This window comes from Zootoca vivipara, chromosome 8 (genome assembly GCF_963506605.1).
Source record: "Zootoca vivipara chromosome 8, rZooViv1.1, whole genome shotgun sequence".
NCBI lineage: Eukaryota > Metazoa > Chordata > Lepidosauria > Squamata > Lacertidae > Zootoca > Zootoca vivipara.
This window is the reverse complement of record NC_083283.1, coordinates 82,336,805-82,356,794: the sequence shown is the minus strand read 5'-3', so window position 1 is coordinate 82,356,794 and position 19,990 is coordinate 82,336,805. Positions and strand designations below refer to the sequence as shown.

Here is a 19,990-nt window from a genome sequence, read left to right as displayed (position 1 = left end):
GCAGAAATGTTTTGTCTTTTTGTGTTGTTATATAAAACTAATAAAATTATTTTTTAAAAAAGGAAATTAATGTGAGTTAATTAATGGGACAGATTTTGAAGGAGGGACATTCAAGTGACAACCTCCCTCCTTTTGACTCTTGTGTGAGTTAAAAGGAGGGACGTTGCTACTTCAATTTCTCTCCTCATAAATCTGTCTCATTCTCTTTTAAGAACTGGAAACACCTGAAGGAACAGGAACAGGAAGTGTACTGTACTTCTGGGAAGACCACGTAGCTGAACATGATCTCAACCCATCAACATCCTTGATGCTCCATCAAGCTTTTCAACTAGACAGAAAATAAAAGGGGGAAAAGTAACTTTTTAATACCAGCTGCATGCTTCCTAGTCTTAACACCCAACTAGAATAACCCTTCCCCAGTCTCTAAAGCAGGTGCGGCCTCACACCGGTTACCTGGGTATCTTATGCAAATAAAGCCTTTCAGGCCTACCTACAAAGTAAACAGAGCAAAGTCCGTTGAGGCTGGGCTGGGTAATAGGCACATTAGCCAGATTTGTAGCTGCAATGGGAACATGCAAACACCATCCTAATTGGGGTGAGAGTTCACCACTGGGTGAAGATCAAACTAAAAAGCTAGAAGTGGCCAGTTCCACTACAGTGTGTTGCTTTTACAAACATAAGCATCAAGTGATGTACTAGGGAAAAGCAAAGCCTTGGATATGATTTAATTTAAGATGAAATGAAACAAAAGGGGGGGGAATAAACATAGCTCCAGAGCAGTGGGCAGTAGCAGAAAAGCCTGGAGCAAGCAAGGAGTAGAGGATTAGCCTGGAGAGATGAGTAGGAGCAAGGAGGAGCAGCAGGAATCCTTAAGAGACACTCTTTTTTGGTGGGGGGGAAGAGTCTTTTGATAAGAATTTCACATTCCTCACAAGACCCCTCTCTCCCAGGAAGATGCAGAGATACTCTGTTTCTCTTTTACACACACACACACATACACAGCCCAAGGACTCAAATTCACATAAAGCCCGTCATTCCATTGAAAGACAAAGCAGCCTAAGCAGCCTCTAGATGGTGCAGTGGGTTATGGAAGGCGAATGGAGCATGTATGGGAAGAAGGAACGCGGGGGCTGTGCTGCGCAACAGGTTCATAGAGCTGAGCAGCATGTAAAAAATCTGGAGCTGCAGGAAAGAAGCAACACGTGTTTTTAACAGGTTGGCTCTGCCCATAATCTACTCCTAACGATGCTAGAAAGTACACCGTGCAGACTTGGGAGCCGTCTTCTCCACCCCTGCTCGCCAGCAGGGCAGCCCGGCAGCCCCCCACACCGGTAGGGCTCCGCAAGGCGCCTGCAGAGTTGCCTGACGTGGCCGGCCTGCAGGGGCCCAAGAGCCAGGAATCTCTGGAGCCTGGCAGCTTGGCACCGGCAGCGCCAGGCTGAATGTTAACGAGCGCTCAGTTCTTGGCAAAGAACCAGAATCCAGTTTGGAAATCCGGACCACTGGCAGAGCAGGGCCCTCGCTGCTTAAAGGTGCAGAGGAGCCGGCGCTCGGCAGCCGCTTCCCCGTGTGTGTGAGTCTCTGCTGTTTTATCGGCCACTCTGGATGCCGGGGGAGCTGGCAACCATCTTGGCTTCGCCAGCCAGGAGTTCTCCCTGGAAGCCCCTCGCCCGCCCGCCCGCCCAAAAGGGCCTGCGGGAGGGTCGCCGCCTGCTAGAAAGCGGCTTTCCGGAGACGGATTCCGACGGCAGCTCCGCCGCGCGATTCCTTGGCCTGCTTTCCCCGAGGGGCAGCGGAATGGCATTGGCCAGCCCCCTCCGGGGTTGCTGCAGTCGCGGCGAGGGGGAAGGGCGGGCGGCTGGGCAGGTGCGCAGTCCCAACTCGCTCCCTCCTCCCCCGGCAGGTGCAGCCGGCGACGCGCGGGTGACTCACCGGAACCGGCCGCGAGGGCAGCGGGGGAGGAGGAGGGGAGGGCGCGCGGGAGGCAGGGCTCGCGGGGGGCAAGGTCAGCGGGAGTCACGCAGGGAGAGCGAACGGCGGGCGGGCGGGCAGGCGCTCCAAGCGGCTCCGGCCAGCAGGGCAGGCGGGCGGGCGCGCAGGCCTCGTCCGCGCCTGGTGGGGAGCAGGCCTCGCGCGCCCCTAGTGGCCGTGGCCGCCGCGTTCCTGCGCGCCTCGCCGAGTGGGACGCCTCCTGCTGCCGGGCGCCAGCGCGCGACCTCGCGGCTCGGTCAGTTGCAGCGACGGGCGGCAAATCCGCGTGGCAGGCGGCCGGCCGGGCATCTCGCCGCGAATTCCCCGGGCAGCGCGGGGCTGCCCATCATCCCCCCCCCAAAAGCAGGCAAGTCAGTGGCCGCGAACAGGGGGCCCGAGGAGCCGGGCGGCGGCGCGCGAGTCGCGATGCTGCTCCTGAAGGTGCTCGAGGATGGCTTGTCCCCTTCCTCGGAAGCGAGCGCGGGGCTGGGCCGGCTGGGCTAAGGCACGCGAGGCTGGCTGGGTCGCTGGCGCTGCGGCGGCCACCTCCGCGCGGAGCTTCGGTTGGGCACCGGCTCTGCCAAGGCGCCGGAGCTCCGCCTCCCTCTCCCCGGGCGACGAGGACGAGGACGAGGAGGCCAGCCGGGAGGGAGCGAGGAGAGGGAGGCGGTGGCGCGCGCGCGCGCGCGAGGAGCGGGGTGTTGGGGGCGATGCAATCCCTGGGCTGCGCTTCCCCTGCACTTCCTCCTCACACACACCGAGAGAGCAGCTCCGGCTCGGACACAGCCCGGCTCGGCGCGCGCCCCGGCAGCAGCGGCTGCTTGGCTGGGCTCCTGGCGCGGGCGAGCGGGGCAGGAGGGAGGGCTTCCTTCGGTTGGAACGGACTGAACGGAGCGGAGCGGATTTGGAGCGGAGCGCGACGGCGCTGGGGGCTCGGAGAGCCCGGCTGCTCGCGGATTTGCTGCGGAGAGCAGCGGGCAGGCGGCGGGAGGCGAAGATGCCCGGCGAGGAGCGGCGAGCGAGGAGGAAGCCCCGGGCGGCTGTGCGCGGGGCGCCGCTAAGTAAGGAAGCTCGGCGCGGCGGGCGGGCAGCCGGGAAGCTGGCAGGGCGGACTCCGCGCCGGAGGACCGCGCTCGGCTCGCGGCTGTGTCGGAATGCGGGCGCCGGGCTGGAGGGAAGCAAGGAAGGAAGGCGCCCGGTCGAGGCTGCGGGTGGCGGGAGTAGAGGCAGGCGAGCAGCCGCGCAGCTTGCGGAAGCAGCTCCCCGAAGACGGACGGACGAGGGATGGGTGGAGGGGCAAGGATGGGGATACTTGGTAGGCAGCTTGTGGGGGGTCAGGTTTTTGCTCCAGCCGGCAGGCGACTCGCCTGCGGTCCTGCGCCGGGTCCTTCCTCCTCTCGCTGCATCCAGCTGCTTCGCCCCCCCCCCCCGTGAGCTGCGGCGCCTCCGTTGCTGCTCTCCCTCCGGGAGCCATTCGATTCATTCTCTCCCCCCGCGCCCCTCCTTTTCGGCACCTCATTTTTGCACGGATCGGGGTCTCAATGAATCTTTTCCAATCTGCGGAGACGGGAGCGCCCCCGAAATAGGAAGCAGTTCCCCGGGTGGGGGGGGCAGTGAGGGCACCCCCCTCCCGTGACAGCCGAGAAGCAGCGGGGGGGGACAGGGACAGGGAGGCGTTTGTGGGCGACGCCTGGCTTCTCCCCGATGGCTGCACCCCGATGCGCTGTGTGCGCCCCCTCCCGGATCAGAAAGGGGGGCAAGTAGTCGGGCTCCTGCCAGGACCGAAGCACCGTCGCCTCCTGCCACTTGTTGGGTGCTGGGGGAGAACTCCGCTTCGCTCGTGTGCCCCCACCCCGACCCCTGCCCCGGAATGCCCTGCCTGTGTGCGGGCTCCGGGGACGTGGCACCCCTGCAAGCGCCTTTTCGGACTGCGCGTGTTTTGCTGGTGCGGCGTGGGGGGGGGCGGGCGGGCGAGGCTGGCAGCTGCCCTGGCTGGCGCTCGTGCTTCGCTCCTGCGCGCGGATGGCCGAGGCGGCAAGCGCGCCTCCTCTTCCCCGGGTGAAAAGTGCGTTGCATTCTCGCCCTTGCCAGGTCCCCCCCCCCGCTCTGTCCGGGGCATTGCTGCTCTGGGGTTGGGGTCTCGAGGAGCGTCTGCACGGGAGCTGCGGTGCAGCGGGTTCGGGTGTAGGTGCGCCTCCTTCGGAGAGAGACCCCGATGAGTGCTTGGGGAAGGAGCAGAAGGCAGCCCAAGGGAAGGTTGGGGAATGCGAATGGGGTGCGTGTGAATGCAAGAGCGGACTGCTCTGAGGTGAACTTCAGGTGTTGTGCATGTAAAGGAAGTAGGCATGCATGGCTGGTGGAGACCCAGGTTTCAGCGTCGGCGTACGCTTTTGGTGAGAACTCGCGTCCTTAGCATGTCGGTGAATCGGGTGTGTGTGATGAAGTATGATGTGTGGAAAAGGGGGAGACGTGGAAGGTGCACAGAAAAGAGGCGCCCCTGGGTATCCCTGGGGGTGAGGCAGGCTGGAAGGATGTGGTGGTGGTGCGTGTACCTTCCTATGGAGGAGGGCATGTGATGCGTGTGTATCCTATGAGGATTTTCCTAGGAGTGAGGAATGTGTTAGGTGTGCCCTGCGAGAAGGGCTGTATGGATTCGATTGTGCAAAAAGCCATTTACTGTATTGTTGCCGGATTACTTGTTGCCATTTGTTCTTAGCCCGATCTCCTTGAGGGGCTGGAAGGGTGGGGTGAGTTGTAGTCCCTTTTACAGCAGCCTTGTATGCTAACTATGAATCATGCTCTATTTTCCTCTGCCCGTTTGTGGTTACTGTAAGTTTCTAGTCTAGCATCTGGGGAACCTCTCATTTTCCCAGCGCAAGTACTGAATGTTTCTTGTGTGTTACACAACCAATGATTATTTTTTTTTAAAAAACTGCACCAACATCCAAGCATTATTTCCAACACAATATTTGAGACCAGAGAATAAATTTTTGCCTTTTATCTGTCACCACTATGTGAATTAGGTAGCTGTTCTTTTAAGGGTTTTGTATCGTTGTGCCTTTTATCACAATCTGATTTCAACCCCAAACCTCAATTTTCATTTGTGCTTCCTGGTGTTTCTGAGTGTGTGTTCTGCTGGCCGGAGAGCTTTTATTCTGGGATGTTTCATGTGCACAGTGTTTTCAGTGTATGGCTTTCATCCTGTAGCATCTTCCAATAAGGTAGAGAGATTTGATATTTTGATAGGGAAGTTATGAGTTAACTGCCATTGCCGGCTGCTGGACTTGTCTTCTAAAGAAACCTTTCTTGCTTTCTGAGTTGCCTTAAGGCAGATCTGTTATCTATGTGTTACCCAGAATCAAATGCTACATAAGACCACCACCACTGTATCCCTATAGGCGGAAACTGTGCTTCCAAATAGGAGCCAGGAGGCCTAAACCCTGCTGAATAGCTTTGTATATGCTAATGTGTTTACACCTAAATGGAACTTGGAGAATGGTCTTGCTAAGCCAGTTGTAAGAGGAAGGAAAATTTTGTCTATATTGACAAAACCAGGTGTAGATAACAGCTGCTTTCATTGGGGATTTGAAAGCATCTCAACCAGCATAGGCCTATGGCCAAAAATCTGAGTTGCAACAAATCAGTGGGACCTACAGGGCAAAGCCATAATCCTCAGCCCCAGCCAACACTGCCATGCCTAGGGATGGGAGTGGTCTTCCAAAATACCTGGTGTGCCCCCTGTTGGCTGCCTCTGGAGCTGGATTAAGACATGCTGAGGCCCTAAACTATGGCAGCTTTAAGAGCCCCTGACTGTATTATTCTAACAAGAAGGACAATGAAAATAGAAATAATGAACTATTGTATTTGTTTACATGCCGGTGCATAGGCTAGGATGCAATTAAAAACTAACAATCTTGCACATCTTGCAATAAGCCTGCTTGCTTATGAAAATGCCATATGATTTCTTAACATATATAGTATAAAATATTATTGTTATTTCTGAATAGATACATAAACACAACATGGCAAATTATCGTGTAGCGATTGGATATATTTTATCATATCAGGATGAGTTTGTTTTCCTATTTCCTTCATTAACCAATTGTGCAATATTCCAAGTTTAGTTTAGTTTGTTTTTTACTTAGAGGCCTCTCATAATCTGAGGCCCCAAGCTGCAGTTTGTTTTGCTTGTGCACAAATCCAGCACTGACTAGACTAGGCAAGCAGCTCGACAAGGTTAAAGCTCTGACCCTGACTCTGGATTAGAAGCGTTGCAGAAGGAGCCTAATGAAGTGGTGGAGCTGGATTTGTTGGGCAAGAGCACTTGAGCTTTGGCTTGTCCTGTATCTTTTCTTCTCCTGGATGAAATGTGGCTTCTTTAAGATCACACAAAAATAATAAGAAATGCACAATTGTGAGAGGATGAATGGTCTGTGTTGAAGATTGGTGTTGAGTTGATGTGTGGTGATAATCTTTCTGCAGGAATGCTGCAAGGGCTTGAGCTCATAATACACATGCATGCTCATATTGTACAGGGATATGGATAGAGAGGAGTGTATGGATGTGCTCGTTTCTACTGGGTATGCACATGTATGAAGTAATCAACAATGAATTTCTCAAGGGCAAATGTGGTGCAGAATCCGTGGGGCTCTTTACTGTGACAACTCACACTGCAGCCTTGACCATTCGTTAGCCAGGTGTGGCTCAGCATATGGTGCTTGAGGTGGAAATGCAAAATGGTGACTTTATTTTAGTAATTAAGAGTGGTTACAACCCACTGGGAAGTTCCTTTGGGAACTTATCAATGCCCAGAGTCAGCTATCTTCCTTTGCCCGCATCTGGTCAGATTGCACAGGTAATTATGTCATGAAATGCAATTATTTCATTCCCCCCCCCCCATGAAGTCCTAATGCGATGGACTTTAAAGGAAGGCTTAGCTATCCTATTTTCACATTTCTACTGTTGCTATGCTCTGAATTGAATTGGCAATAGTATGAGTTTCTTTTTCTGCTCCCTATTGCAGGCCTACCATGTTGGCTGCATCAGTAGGTGACTGAAATGTAGTTCAGGAATTGCTCGTCTTTCTGCTTTCTTGGGTTTTGTTAAATGTTTAGAAGCGGAGCTCTTTGTTGAACACGGTTCCTTCCATTGCATTGGCCTATCCTGGGTACTAAGCATGCCTCCATTGGGGGGAATCCTTGCACTTTGTTGTTGTTGTTGTTGTTGTTGTTTAGTTGTTTAGTCGTGTCCGACTTCCATGACCCCATGGACCAGAGCACGCCAGGCACTCCTGTCTTCCACTGCCTCCCGCAGTTTGGTCAGACTCATGTTGGTGGCTTCGAGAACACTGTCCAACCATCTCATCCTCTGTCGTCCCCTTCTCCTTGTGCCCTCCATCTTTCCCAACATCAGGGTCTTTTCCAGAGAGTCTTCTCTTCTCATGATGTGGCCAAAGTATTGGAGCCTCAGCTTCATGATCTGTCCTTCCAGTGAGCACTCAGGGCTGATTTCCTTAAGAACAGATATGTTTGATCTTCTTGCAGTCCATGGGACTCTCAAGAGTCTCCTCCAGCACCATAATTCAAAAGCATCAATTCTTCCTTGCACTTTATCCTCTCGCAAACCCCTCCCACATTTTGGCTTTCTCCCATTTCCTCGCCCCCACCACTGCCCCCTCCCTTTTTACTGCCCATCAGGATATAATCTCTATAGTTTACAGACAGCCACCCCATCCGATCTGAGGGGCAGAGTCCATACATTTCACGTACAAGGTGGATTGAAATCAAACACCCGCAGCAATAAAGATCTAATAGTAGGGCCTGCTTCAAAGTTTATCCTGAGCAGGGAGGGGCGTGAGGTTGGCTTCCATATGAAGGAGGTCCAGTTCCACTGCAGCTACAACCCCCACCCCATCCCAATATGCAGGGCTATATCTCTGCTGTACTGTATTTATTTTTCTGTTGTTTCTAAGGGCATTTGCTTTGCTGTATTCTGGTTTCTGTTCTGGTTTTTAATTGGTTTTGTGTATTTTATTCTGATTTTTAATTGGCTTTGTGTATTTTAGTGATTCTTTTTTTAAAAAAAGAAAAGAAATGCCTTGTTGAATTCAATTCTTCCCCGAATGTATGTATACTAACTAGTTGCCATAATAGCATTTTAAAAAATTGCCTAGTGCCTTCGGTGCCTTATTTCTGGAAAATTCTGAACCGTTCTTCAGAAACATGCATAGGACCAGACTGTAAGCCCTACTTTGTTCAATGGGACTTTCTTCCATAAAACCACAGCCTTAATCTCCACATACACGATCTTGCTTAGTGTCTTTATATATGTAAGACTCTAATGAAGTTATAACTAAATGAAATTAGGATTATTTCCAAGTAGATAAAAAGCCAAGCAGAAAACACTTAGAATACTCCAATGCAAAAGACATGTGGACCGACCTCCAATGGTTTCCTATTGCTCCTAGATCACGGGTAGGCAACCTAAGGCCCGGGGGCCAGATGCAGCCCAATCGCCTTCTCAATCCGGCCCATGGATGGTCCGGGAACCAGCGTGTTTTTACAGGAGTAGAATGTGTCCTTTTATTTAAAATGCATCTCTGGGTTATTTGTGGGGCATAGGAATTCGTTCATTTTCCCCCAAAAAAATATTGTCCGGCCCACCACATGGTCTGAGGGACGGTGGACCAGCCTACAGCCGAAAAAGGTTGCCGACCTCTTTCCTAGATTGTCCAAAAGCCCCGTGCAGTTGCAACTCAGTACAGACCCAGTTCACATGGTATGCTAAGCCAAACAAAGTGGGTTCCTTCCTACAGGGGAGATTGCTGCTGCTTTACTGCTCGTCGGTGCCTGTGGCTGAGCCACTGTGAGAGCTACGCCATGGTTAGGCTTAGTGTGTCGTTGGAACCTGGGCTCATAGTTTCCCTTACCCCAGACAAAGCTATAGCCACGGTTTGTTTTATGGCTTAGTGTTCGTGGTTTTTTTTGTAGGAGACAAATCATGAGCCTAGGTACGGATGCTATGCTAAACCAAACCATTGCTTAGCTCTCAGTGATGCAGCAGGAGAACCCGAGGAGGAGCAAAGCAGCTGTGGTCTTGTCTCTGGGAGTGCGCATGCGCATGCATTTATGCTAAGTCAGGGTTTTGGTTAGCATCCTGTGTGAACTGGTGGAAAGCAAAAGCTGGTGTATTTCGATTAGGAATCATAAATATTTTTTGACCTGTGCATTTATAATCCCCATTTGCAGCATACTTTTAGCAGTGCTGTGAATCTTATTATACTGTTTTATTAGCTGCTGCTGCTGCTAAACATTTTGTGCTACTTTTTATTGTTTATTGCTGGTTTGTCATTACTTTTTTAATGTATTTATTAAAGATTTTCTCAAACAACAAAAAATACAAAAATACAAAACACACAAAGAAAATTACAAAACATAAAAAAGAAAAAACAAGAATACAAAAAAAGAAAAAATGCAAAAACAAAATTCTAACTATAACCCTTATTTCCAATCTATTGACTTCCTCATTCCACCTCCTTCTGCGATTCTTTACATATCCTCCGTAGTAAACTCTAAATCTTATATAAATTCTAATTGTTACTTTAACTATACCTTAATTCTTTAATCTTTTATATCTTATCCTTTTATATTCTATCTAGATCTTACTTCTTAATTAAATTGTCCTTAACTTCTATCAATGCTTATTTCACACTATTGTATTATCTACAACCTCTATTTTATCTCCCTCACTTCCAATAATTCTAATCTATTATACGTTTATTCTTTAAATAAATTTTAAATTTCTTCCAATCTTCTTCCACTGCTACTTCACTCTGGTCCCGGAGTCTCCCGGTCAGCTCAGACAGTTCCATAAATTCTATCAACTTCTTCTGCCATTCATCCACTGTTGGTAATTCTTCATTCTTCCAATTCTTTGCAAGTAGAATTCTTGCAGCTGTTGTGGCATACAAAAAGAAAGTAACATCCTTCCTAGGTATTTCATCTCCCGTTATCCCAAGTAAGAAGGGATACATTTTACATTTTAATGCTGGATTGTTGTAAGCCACCCAGGTAACATAGTTACCAGGCAGCACATAAGCGCTGCAAACAATTAAACAATTAAATATTCACAGTTTGAGAGCTCAACACATTGCAGAGGTGGAAGGAATAAAACAAGGACATAAGATTATCCTTGTGTGTTTTGTGCAGTGATGGGCCCTCCAAATATTTTTGGACTACAACTTCCTTCTCCATGACCATTGGCTATGCTGGCCTGGGGCTGATGGGAGTTAATGGAGCCCAACATTTAAAGGGCCCCTGCTTTTGTCATCCCTAGTTTAGTGGATGATGCTGGTGCGATATAGGATGGCATTTCTGGGATCTTTTCAGGGCAGAGTAGGAAGCTGAGGAGAAGGGAATTAAATGCCAAGAGAGGAGTATTGGAGCCTGCTTCGGTGCAGAGCAAGCGATGGCACGTATTGCCCATAGCTGCCAAGTTATCCCTTTTTTAAAGGGATTTTCCATTATGCTGAATAGGCTTCCTCACGAGAAAAGGGAAAACTTGGCCGCTATGGTATTGCCTTCAGCTTACCTTTAGCTCCTTGTTGTTGTACGAGTGTGTGTATCCCTGATGCTTGGTCAACCTCCTGATCCAGAACAGGAAAAAGGATTGGGCTGAGAAAGTGCTGGGTCAACGCAGGGTTAGCAATGAAAGGAGTCTAATGAAAGGAAATGGGCAGGAATAGGGAGGCAGCTAACCAAGAGAAAGTAAACTGAGCAGGGAAAAGGGACTAGGATAAAGGACTAGAGATCTGGGGGTCGGGAGGGACCGAGCAAGGGAAGTAAGCCCCTGGGCTGAGAAGGGTTCCCCACCTCTCAAGTCCAGGAACCAGCCTTATCCAGGCAGCATTTTCTGCCCCTTCCTGGTTCTTCCCTGGTATCATGCCTTCCAGAAGCTCCTGTCAAATCCAGTGAGGCAGGGAAGTGGGGCTGAGCAGCTGAGCTGGATCTCACTCAGACCTGCACAGGAACAATCTGTTTTTGCTGGCTGCTGCTAGGCAACAAGTCCCACCGAGGTCCTTTCAAATGTAAAGAAATCACAGTAGCTCTCAATTTACCTATTATTATTATTATTATTATTATTATTATTATTATTATTATCTGTAAGTTTGCATCCACAGATCACACCACTTACTAGCTGCTTCCCATTTGGGTATCTTGGGTAAGTTCCAAGACAGCAATGAGTACAAATTCTGCCTAAAGTCCCACGATTACCCAGAGCACTTATGTCTGCTAAGAAGGGTTTAATTAGCAGTGATGCCTTATACAAGGCATTTTGGTGTTTGATGTGGAAAACCTAAATGGTTAGTTATTCGTTTTATTAAATGTATATCGTGCCCTTCTACCCAAAGAAGCCCTCTTCTCCCCCAAACGGACACAATTCACCAGGAAATTGGTTGATTGATTTGACTTAATATGCCGCTTTCCCACATTGAGCTGTGCCCAAAGCAGCTCACAGTAAATTTTGAAAACATTAAAATAGAGGACACTGGAAATACAAATATATAAAATATATAAGATATACAAATATATAAAATGCCAAAAATCAACACTTTAGCAAACAGAATAAATTAAATATTACAAAAAACCAATCTAAGCTGAAGTTTATAAATACAAAGCAAAAACAATAGATAACCAACGATGAAGTTTCTGCTACTGGTCTTGCTACACTCCAAGTTCTCTTGCACAAGTCCTGTTCAAATGAACAGTAACTTGTGCGCCATAAGTCATCAGTTTCCCAAGGCAACTGCAGCCATTTTCCCAGGGTTTGTGTGTGCGAAGTACATGCATGAGTATACATAACTAGATCTGGTGAGTAAGTGGGAGTGAAGCCTGAGCTGGGTAGATCTGGTCCCCAAGACACTTGTACCATACCTACCCTTCCATTGGGGCTGACCTGGTGTCCAGGCATCAATTTTCAACCCGGAGCAAAAATAGCTATTCCCAAACAACAACAACAATAATAATAATAACCCATAGCAATGGTTCATATTTAGGAAGAAAGACTAGAGAGAAAAACTTCCTGGTTCATTCCCTGGTGAAGAAGTGGTTGCTGCCCCAGAGGGTAAGAGCAAAACCAGAAATTCAGCATTTGAGAGTAGCTGTGATTGGGTAGTAGTGTTAGTACCCAAAATCAAAGAAAAAAATGATAGCTGGATTAATGATTTTCCTTAGTCAGATCTTACTTAATGCCCCCCCCCCGGGTTTATTTTTAAAAATAAATGTGATGGGAAAGAAGCACCGATAAACACCATCATTTTTATTCAGGGGCTGGGCTTGTGGTTTAGAGAGTACAAGTTACACCAGCCCTGTAGAATAGTTCAGTGTTGGACCCTTTTTGTTGGGTAATGTATGACAGACCTGCAATTTAGTAATAATAATAATAATTCTATTATTTGTACCCCGCTCATCTGACTGGGTTGCCCCAGGCACTCTGGGAGGCTTCCAGGAAATTATCAAACCTAAGTAAAACATCACACATTAAAAACTTTCCTATACAGGGTTGCATTCAGATATCTTCTCAAAGTCAGATAGTTGTTTATCTCTTTTACATCTGATGGGAGGACAATCCTAAGGGCGGGCACCACCACCGAGAAGGCCCTCTGCCTGGTTCCCTGTATCTTCACTTCTTGCAGTGAGGGAACTACAAGGAGGCCCCTCAGAGCAGGACCTCTGTCCAGGTTGGACGATGGGTGTGGAGACGCTCCTTCAGGTATACAGGGCCAGGGCCATTTACGGCTTTGAAGGTCAACACCAACAATTTGAATTGTGCTCAGAAATGTACTGGGGGTCAATGTAGATCAGGCACCCCCAAACTGCTGCCCTCCAGATTTTTTGGCCTACAACTCCCATGATCCCTAGCTAACAGGATCAGTGGTCAGGGAAGATGGGAATTGTAGTCCAAAACATCTGGAGGGCCGAAGTTTGGGGGTGCCTGATTTAGATCCTTTAAGACTAGTATTATATGATCCCGGCAGCTGCTCCTAGTCCCTAGTCTAGCTACTGCATACTGGATTGGTTGTAATTTCCAAGTCACCTTCAAAGGTAGCCCCACATAGAGCACATTGCAGTATTCCAAGCAGGAGATAACCAGAGCAGATCCTTATCTAAGTGACATTTTGCTCTTCCCATTCACCAACCTGGCACCCAGAGATCTCCACGTGGTCACTGTTGGACCCATGCCAGTTGCAGATGCACCCAGTACTTGGTTAATTTATAACAGGCATGTCCAACAGGTAGATCATGATCTACCAGTAGATCACTGAACATCTGCGGTAGATCACTGATAGATCATTGGCTCCCTCCAAAGAAGCTGAACAACTGTGGCTCCCCTAAAAAAAGCTCAAAAATTTACCTCCTCCCTGAAAAAACTCAACAACTTTGACCTGAAGCCCCCCAAAATGGGCCTTCCTCCTTCCTAAAAAAATCTCAACTTTGACCTGCCTGAACCCCCCAAAAAGGAAGTAGATCACTGCCAGTTTTTAACTGTGAGTAGATTACAGTCTCCTGGGAGTTGGCCACCCCTGATTTATAACACTCACTGTTCTAGAACATGCACTCAGAGAACTGGGTCTCCTTAATAGGACACCTGATGAAAACTGAAGGCTTCCTAAAAACCACGGCATCCACCCCTCCCTGCCCACATGACCTGGGCTGCTGTGTGTAAGAGAAACCTGGTGGACAAACAGCAGCAAGAACAGGCCCACCTGCTTCATCCAACCAAGTCTCTGTTACATGTACCTGGTCAGTTCCCCCAGCCATGGTCAAGTCATGGATGGCACTGGTCTTGGTCATTGACCTGGCGTTGCAGAACAGCACCTTAAACTCATGGGGGACACCCTTGCTGATACCTGTATCCTTCTGGGATAGTCTTCAGATAGCCCCTAAACCTGCCTCCTTGGTAATGCCATGGTCTGGCCCTAGTGCAGCTCCTGAGATTGGGTGTTCCATTGCTCCCATCCATAATATTGGCTACCCTTGTGTTGTTATCCAGTCAGCTGCTGTGTGGTTTTGGTTTTTAAGGAAATGCTGGGGGAGGGGGTAATTCCCACCCCAAAAAATATTCTCACATATGCTAGGGCAGGCTCTGCTTGATTTGACGCAAGGTTTGCTATGACAAGGATTATAACTGCCTGTTTTCTATTTTGCGATAATTGCCTGGGAAGTTGGTGTTGTATCATGTATGGATAGTGGAGTTATTTAGAGGAGGAGGAGGAATCATGAGTGGGAGGAAGTCTGGGTCAGTGAGGCTGGTAAACAGGATGGTAGGCAGATGGTATGTTGTGACTTCAATGCGCTGCACCCTGTTTGGAGGAAGTGAGCTTGGGTTGCACTTTGGGATGTTATTGGGTAGGCTGAGCTGAAGTTGGGTAATGACTTTGTTTGAATGTAAGCAAGATAGCGTTTGAAGATCCTTTCTGAGAAAGGAATGCGCTTTGCTTTGAGGCCATGGAAGTGGGTGTGGAGGACACAAGTCTGTAAATAGGATGTCGGTGATTGGGATAAATGGCAGCTGTGCCTTGCTCCCTGGAAAACAAAAGATGTATCACAATCCAGTTTGTTTCTGGAAGCATTTTACGTAGCGGTGGTTTGTGAGGACAGGTGCATGTTGCACTTGGGAGTGGAGTAAGTATTTGTATTAAAAAGTTGCAAATGTGTAATGCAGGCACATTTTTAATTCAGGAAAAGGCTTTTCATTTATTGGTTTAACTGGTTAAGACACTCTTTAAGGACTAAATCCTGATTAACACAATTAAGAATTACTTTTGAGCAAAAATAGGATTTTGTAAACATTTAGCAATACAGTGGTACCTCGGTTTATGAACACAATTGGTTCTGGAAGTCTGTTCATAAACTGAAGCGAACTTTCCCATTGAAAGTAATGGAAAGTGAATTAATCCGTTCCAGATGGGTCCGCGGCGTTCGTAAACCGAAAATTCATAAACCGAGGTGTTCATAAACCGAGGTTCCACTGTATTAGAGTTGCACACTTGTCAGCTACAATTTCACTTGATTAATCTACTGGTTAGCCAACGGAGGGCCAACTATAATTGGTGGGAGATAATTTTCATCTTGGTTATCTGTATATTATGTGTCACAAAGGTGTGTTATACCCTGCGTTGGTTCTGGAGAAGTAATGGAAAGGGAAACTAATAGATATCCTTCTTGTTTTTGTTATCTTACAACTTCATAGAATCATAGAGTTGGAAGAGACCACAAGGGCCATCCAGTCCAACCCCCTGCCAAGCAGGAAACACCATCAAAGCATTCCTGACATATGGCCGTCAAGCCTCCGCTTAAAGACCTCCAAAGAAGGAGACTCCACCACACTCCTTGGCAGCAAATCCCACTGCCATATTTTCTTTTTCTTTTTTAAAGCACTTATATTAAAGTTTAGTAATATGCAAATTTTATTTTTAGTATTCTTCATTGCAACTATGTCTTTGGCAAAGCAACATTTTTTAGAAACGTGTGCGTAAATGCACACCTGGCTACTGCAAAGGACAGAATACAGGACAAGACAGAACCCTGGTCTCCACTGGTATGTCAGCCCTTAGCATTATACTGTAATGATAAACACTAAGAGCTGGCCTACCAGGTCAGGCCAGTGGTGAGTGTTGGGTGACAAGTATTCCCTGAATATGCAGCTGGTTTTAGAAGTTGCTGTACCTGTGGCTTCCATTACTGAGCAACCTCTACAAGGGATCTCTCTGTGTCAGAAGTGCTGACTTCCTAAATGTAGAACAGTGAACTGTTTGCTTAGGTAGCTAATAACAATAAGGATAACTATAATTTTATTATTTCTAAGTACCCCAGTCACTCTGGGCAGCTTCCAGCACATATAAAAACATAATAAAATGCCAGACATTAAAAACTTCCTGATTTATCTTTGAGTGAAACTTGTTGTGCAAGAAGGGTATACAGGTGACTTTCAACATACGATAGGTTACATTCCTGGGATAGCGCATAAAGCCAAAATTGCATATAGTCAAAACACATTGGGTGCAACGGCAGGTGGCCTTCCTTTTCAATTTTTCTTTAATTGCCAAATGCACAAAGCTCAATGCAGACAAGTTAAATGTGCATAAGTTGCGAGTTATCAGTATCTGAAAAGAAGTTAATATCTCCTGTCTTAACTGGGTAGTTCGTACTTCCGCCAATATTGTGTCAAAGGTATTTTGTACATGATGAGCTGTTTTAAGGAGCATTGCGCTCAGATGAGTTAGTCATCCCACACAACTACCTCTGGAAAGTGGCACAAGGGCTGTGCCACACAGTTTTTGCCTTCACATTCCCACACCCTATCAGGGTGACCACATCTGGAATGTTGCAAGAACTTAATTACTGCTGAACTTTTTCCAAACTCTGCCTGCCTTAATCCCTCTTTGCCTTCTACTGCCTACTGTCTCATTACCCAAGGATCAGAGAACACACACCCTGGGAGTCGGGAATATGACAGCTTCCTTGAAATAGGAAAAACCTTGCCAGAGTCGTCCTCCTCCCGCCCCCCAGCTGTTTGCAAAGTTAAGATGCTGGAAGCCTCATTTTCTGCTGGGGATCATGTAGAATTGTTGTTCAGCCCGCCCACCCCACCCGATCGCCTGCAGAGAAAGACGCTTGCAGCAATGATTCACCTTTCCTTTGCAAACAGTTGGGGGAAGGAGGAGGCCTGGTGGGCTTCTCCTGTTCTTGAAGGAGTGATGTCTGCCACCCGCTGTGTGCTGGCGCATGTCTAGAGTCAGCAATCCTCACACAGAACTGTATTCTTCAAAACAAACTGGCCTCCTCTTAATATAGCCAATGTACCTGAGAATATACTCTATTTAACAAAAAGTGTGTGTAGAGGGGGCGTGGATCCCATCTTTATTTAAGAAGGCCTTAGTCCATGAGAGGGCCATGTGCACACTTGCTAGTTGCTACACTACTTCCTTCTCCTCCTCCCCTCCCCCTCCTCCTCCTCCTCCTCCTCCTCCTCCTCCTTCTTCTCCTTCTCCTTCTCCTTCTCCTTCTCCTTCTCCTTCTCCTTCTCCTTCTCCTTCTCCTTCTCCTTCTCCTTCTCCTTCTTCTTCTTCTTCTTCTTCTTCTTCTTCTTCTTCTTCTTCTTCTTCTTCTTCTTCTTCTTCACATTGGGGCTCCATAGGGCCTGTACATTCTGGAAACAATGGAAACGTTTAGAAGTGGATGCATTTTAGTTTGGCAAATGTAACCTTGATAACTGGGGGTGGATTCAACTCTGTCTCCACTCATGTTATTTTTCCTCAGAAGCATGGGTGAATCCAGTTACAATGTTCTAAAAATCAGGGGAGGTTGGTTCCCTTTCAATTTTGTAACATCGGTTTGATCTGCCTAAGGGCACACCATCAGACCTTACTGTAGATCAGGGGTCCCCAAGCTTACCCGGCTTCGGGCTGGATGCCCAGCGGGCCGGAGGGCGCGGGAGCGCACGGCCGTGCGCGCCCATGTGCATGCGCAAATGCTATTTCTGGCACACTCCCAACCTGGAAAGCACCGGAAATGACGCTTGCGCACGCGCACAAGCTATTTCTGTCGCTTTTCTGGGTCGGAAGTCGGCAGCCACGCTGCGCTGGTAAGAACGGGCGGCAGCAGCGGGGGTTGCATAAAAGAGCCTCACGGGCCGTATGTGTCCCCCGGGCCGTAGTCTGGGGACCCCTGCTGTAGATCCTTCCATCCTGAAACACCTCTCTGTTTCCCCAAAGTACCACAGCCTCCCCTAATCTGGAGATCTTTAGATGTGTTGGACTACAACTCCCATGAGCCTCAGCCATCATGACCATGCCAGCTGAGCCTGAAGGGAGTCATAGTCAAATACATCTGGCGGGTGCCAGGATGGCAAAGGCTGCACTGCCCCCAAAAATTATTTATTTCTTTGTTCATTACACTTCTATGCCACTCTTCTTTCCAAAGGGGAGCCCAAGATGGCAAACATTAAAGTGTTAAAGTGACACAGTTTAAGATAAGATAAAAACATATTTAAAGCAGTTAAAAAACTCCACTGCCAATCACCGAATCCCAAGATGGTTGATGCAGGAGAGTTACTAAGGAATTTCCCTTAAAAAAGGGGAGAACTTGACAGCTATGCTATGGGGTTGCGGCGCTCAACTCATTTCGGCACTCAGCTCATTTCAGGCCAAGGGAGCATTCATCCACAGACAGCTTTCCAGGTCATGTGACCAGCATGACTAAACCGCTTCTGGTGCCAAAATGTTTCCAAAACTGAAATGTAAGGTGAAGCAGGCACCATAAAAGGAAAATGCCATGGTGGGGGGTAGGAGGGTTCCGGGCTTTGTTTATTGACAGCTAGTACCTGTACATCCAGGGCTTAAGATGCTTTGCTTATTGAAACTGCCCCCTTGCTTGGAAACAGTGCCTGTGAGGAGGGATGGCCAAGTCTCAAAAGCATGAGCTTCCCCCCCCCACCCCACCCCCGCTGGCTTAACTCTTTTGTCAATTCAGAGAGAGAGGGAGAGAGAACATTTGAAGGAGCTGGTGGGCAGAGTTTGTTTGGTGGGTTCGTCCCGTTATTCAGCTTGTCTTGTTTTCCTTTAGTCCCTCCTGGCCTTAAATCTGTGTTTGCTTGCTTCCAGCCTTCCCTTTCTCAGTCAATCAGTCTCATCCTCCTTATTTTAAAGTAATAATTGTTGTCTGAGTCTTATCTTTGTTTTCCATTTTGAACCTGTTTTCATGGTCACAGATGTTTTCTCCTGGGTTGTGCATGTCTGTTGGCAGTTCTTCCCAGCAGCTTGTCTTTCTGTTAGTGCCGCTTTACGGCCCTGCCTTTTCCCATCCAGTCTCCCTTACCCTTCTTGCCCAGTACCCAGCCACCCACAACCCAGCCTTGCAGCTTCTCCAGTCCTTTCCTAATTCATCATTTCCCATCCTTCCTTGTAGCAGTTTTAAAAGCAAAATGGCTGTTCGTTGTCTTGTGTGTTTTCTACCTTAACTGTAGCTGTGCCTTGTGTATGTTATGTGTATTGGGTAAATCTTGCCATGTGTGCATCCACCTTTGTACGAGCAAGCACATCGCAACATCACACATTGAACATAGCACAGAATGAAATGATAATAAATCAAGGCACCTGCCTGGCACCACCGTGGTGCCAACAGAGGCATAAGCGGCAGAGGTGCTGGCAGCAGCAGCAGCACTGGCCAGACCGGTTCTCTCCCAGTCAGGCTAGTTCATCCTCCTGCTCCTGTTGCGGTGGGGAGAGGCTGCCTGCCTAAGTTACCTGAATAGCCCCTTACTGCCAAAGCAACATCTTACCTGCTCCTGTGTAAGTTGCCCCGGTAGCGGCCCAGATTCAATGCTGCCTGCCTAGGCTGTACCAGTCACCTAAGACCACAAAGGGTTGGGGGCAACAGTCCCTCGGTGGGGAGGGCGTTCCGCGTGTGGGTCCTGTGTTTAAAGCACAGGCAGGTCAGTATGGAAGAATGGGGTCTGCTCCTTGCAGATTTTGGTCCTAGGCCATTTGGGCTTTAAGCACCAAAGTCAACCTTGGAGCCACCACCATCCCTGCGCTTCTTGGGCATCCCTGACTGGGTGCTACAGGGGAGCTGATGTCTTGTGTTATTAGCTTTGGTAGCTGTGAGGGACAGGGGATATCGCGAAGTCCCTCCCCTCCTGAGTTCAAGCCCGTCCCCGAGCAAAGGGGAAAGCAGGGAGAGTTCCGATTCCAGTGGGGAAGCAGGAAGTCGTGTCCGAGGCTCAGGCAAGGTAGAGGAGCCAGGGTCCCAGGTGGGACAGGAAGGGGCAAGCAAGGGGGGAAGACCCATCCCTCCAACTCCAGAATTACGCAGGAAGAGGAGGGGCAAGAGGATGGGTCTGCCAAAGCTTTTGTGTTGGAGAAAGACGCGCCAAAAGCCATTAGGAGGTTCTGAAACCGACTGACAACATCGCTCCGTGTAAATAGCAATGACTTGAGCACTGTAAATACGCAGCACCA

The 19,990-nt window shown here is 48.5% G+C and overlaps 1 protein-coding gene across 3 annotated transcripts in view; it reads left to right on the top strand.

Moving 5' to 3' along the window:
- Positions 1-1,554: 1,554 nt before the first annotated feature.
- PCDH1 (protocadherin 1) overlaps positions 1,555-19,990 on the top strand; it is an 83,807-nt gene continuing 65,371 nt past the window's right edge. For 2 of the 3 annotated variants that reach the window (XM_035103307.2, XM_035103310.2), the window contains exon 1: positions 2,408-3,032. In XM_035103307.2, the coding sequence (XP_034959198.2) occupies positions 2,423-3,032 (610 nt within the window). In that variant the 5' untranslated portion in view covers positions 2,408-2,422. Of the gene's footprint in view, positions 1,574-2,407; positions 3,033-19,990 lie in introns of those variants that run through there. The other variant, XM_035103308.2, reaches the window with a different exon arrangement.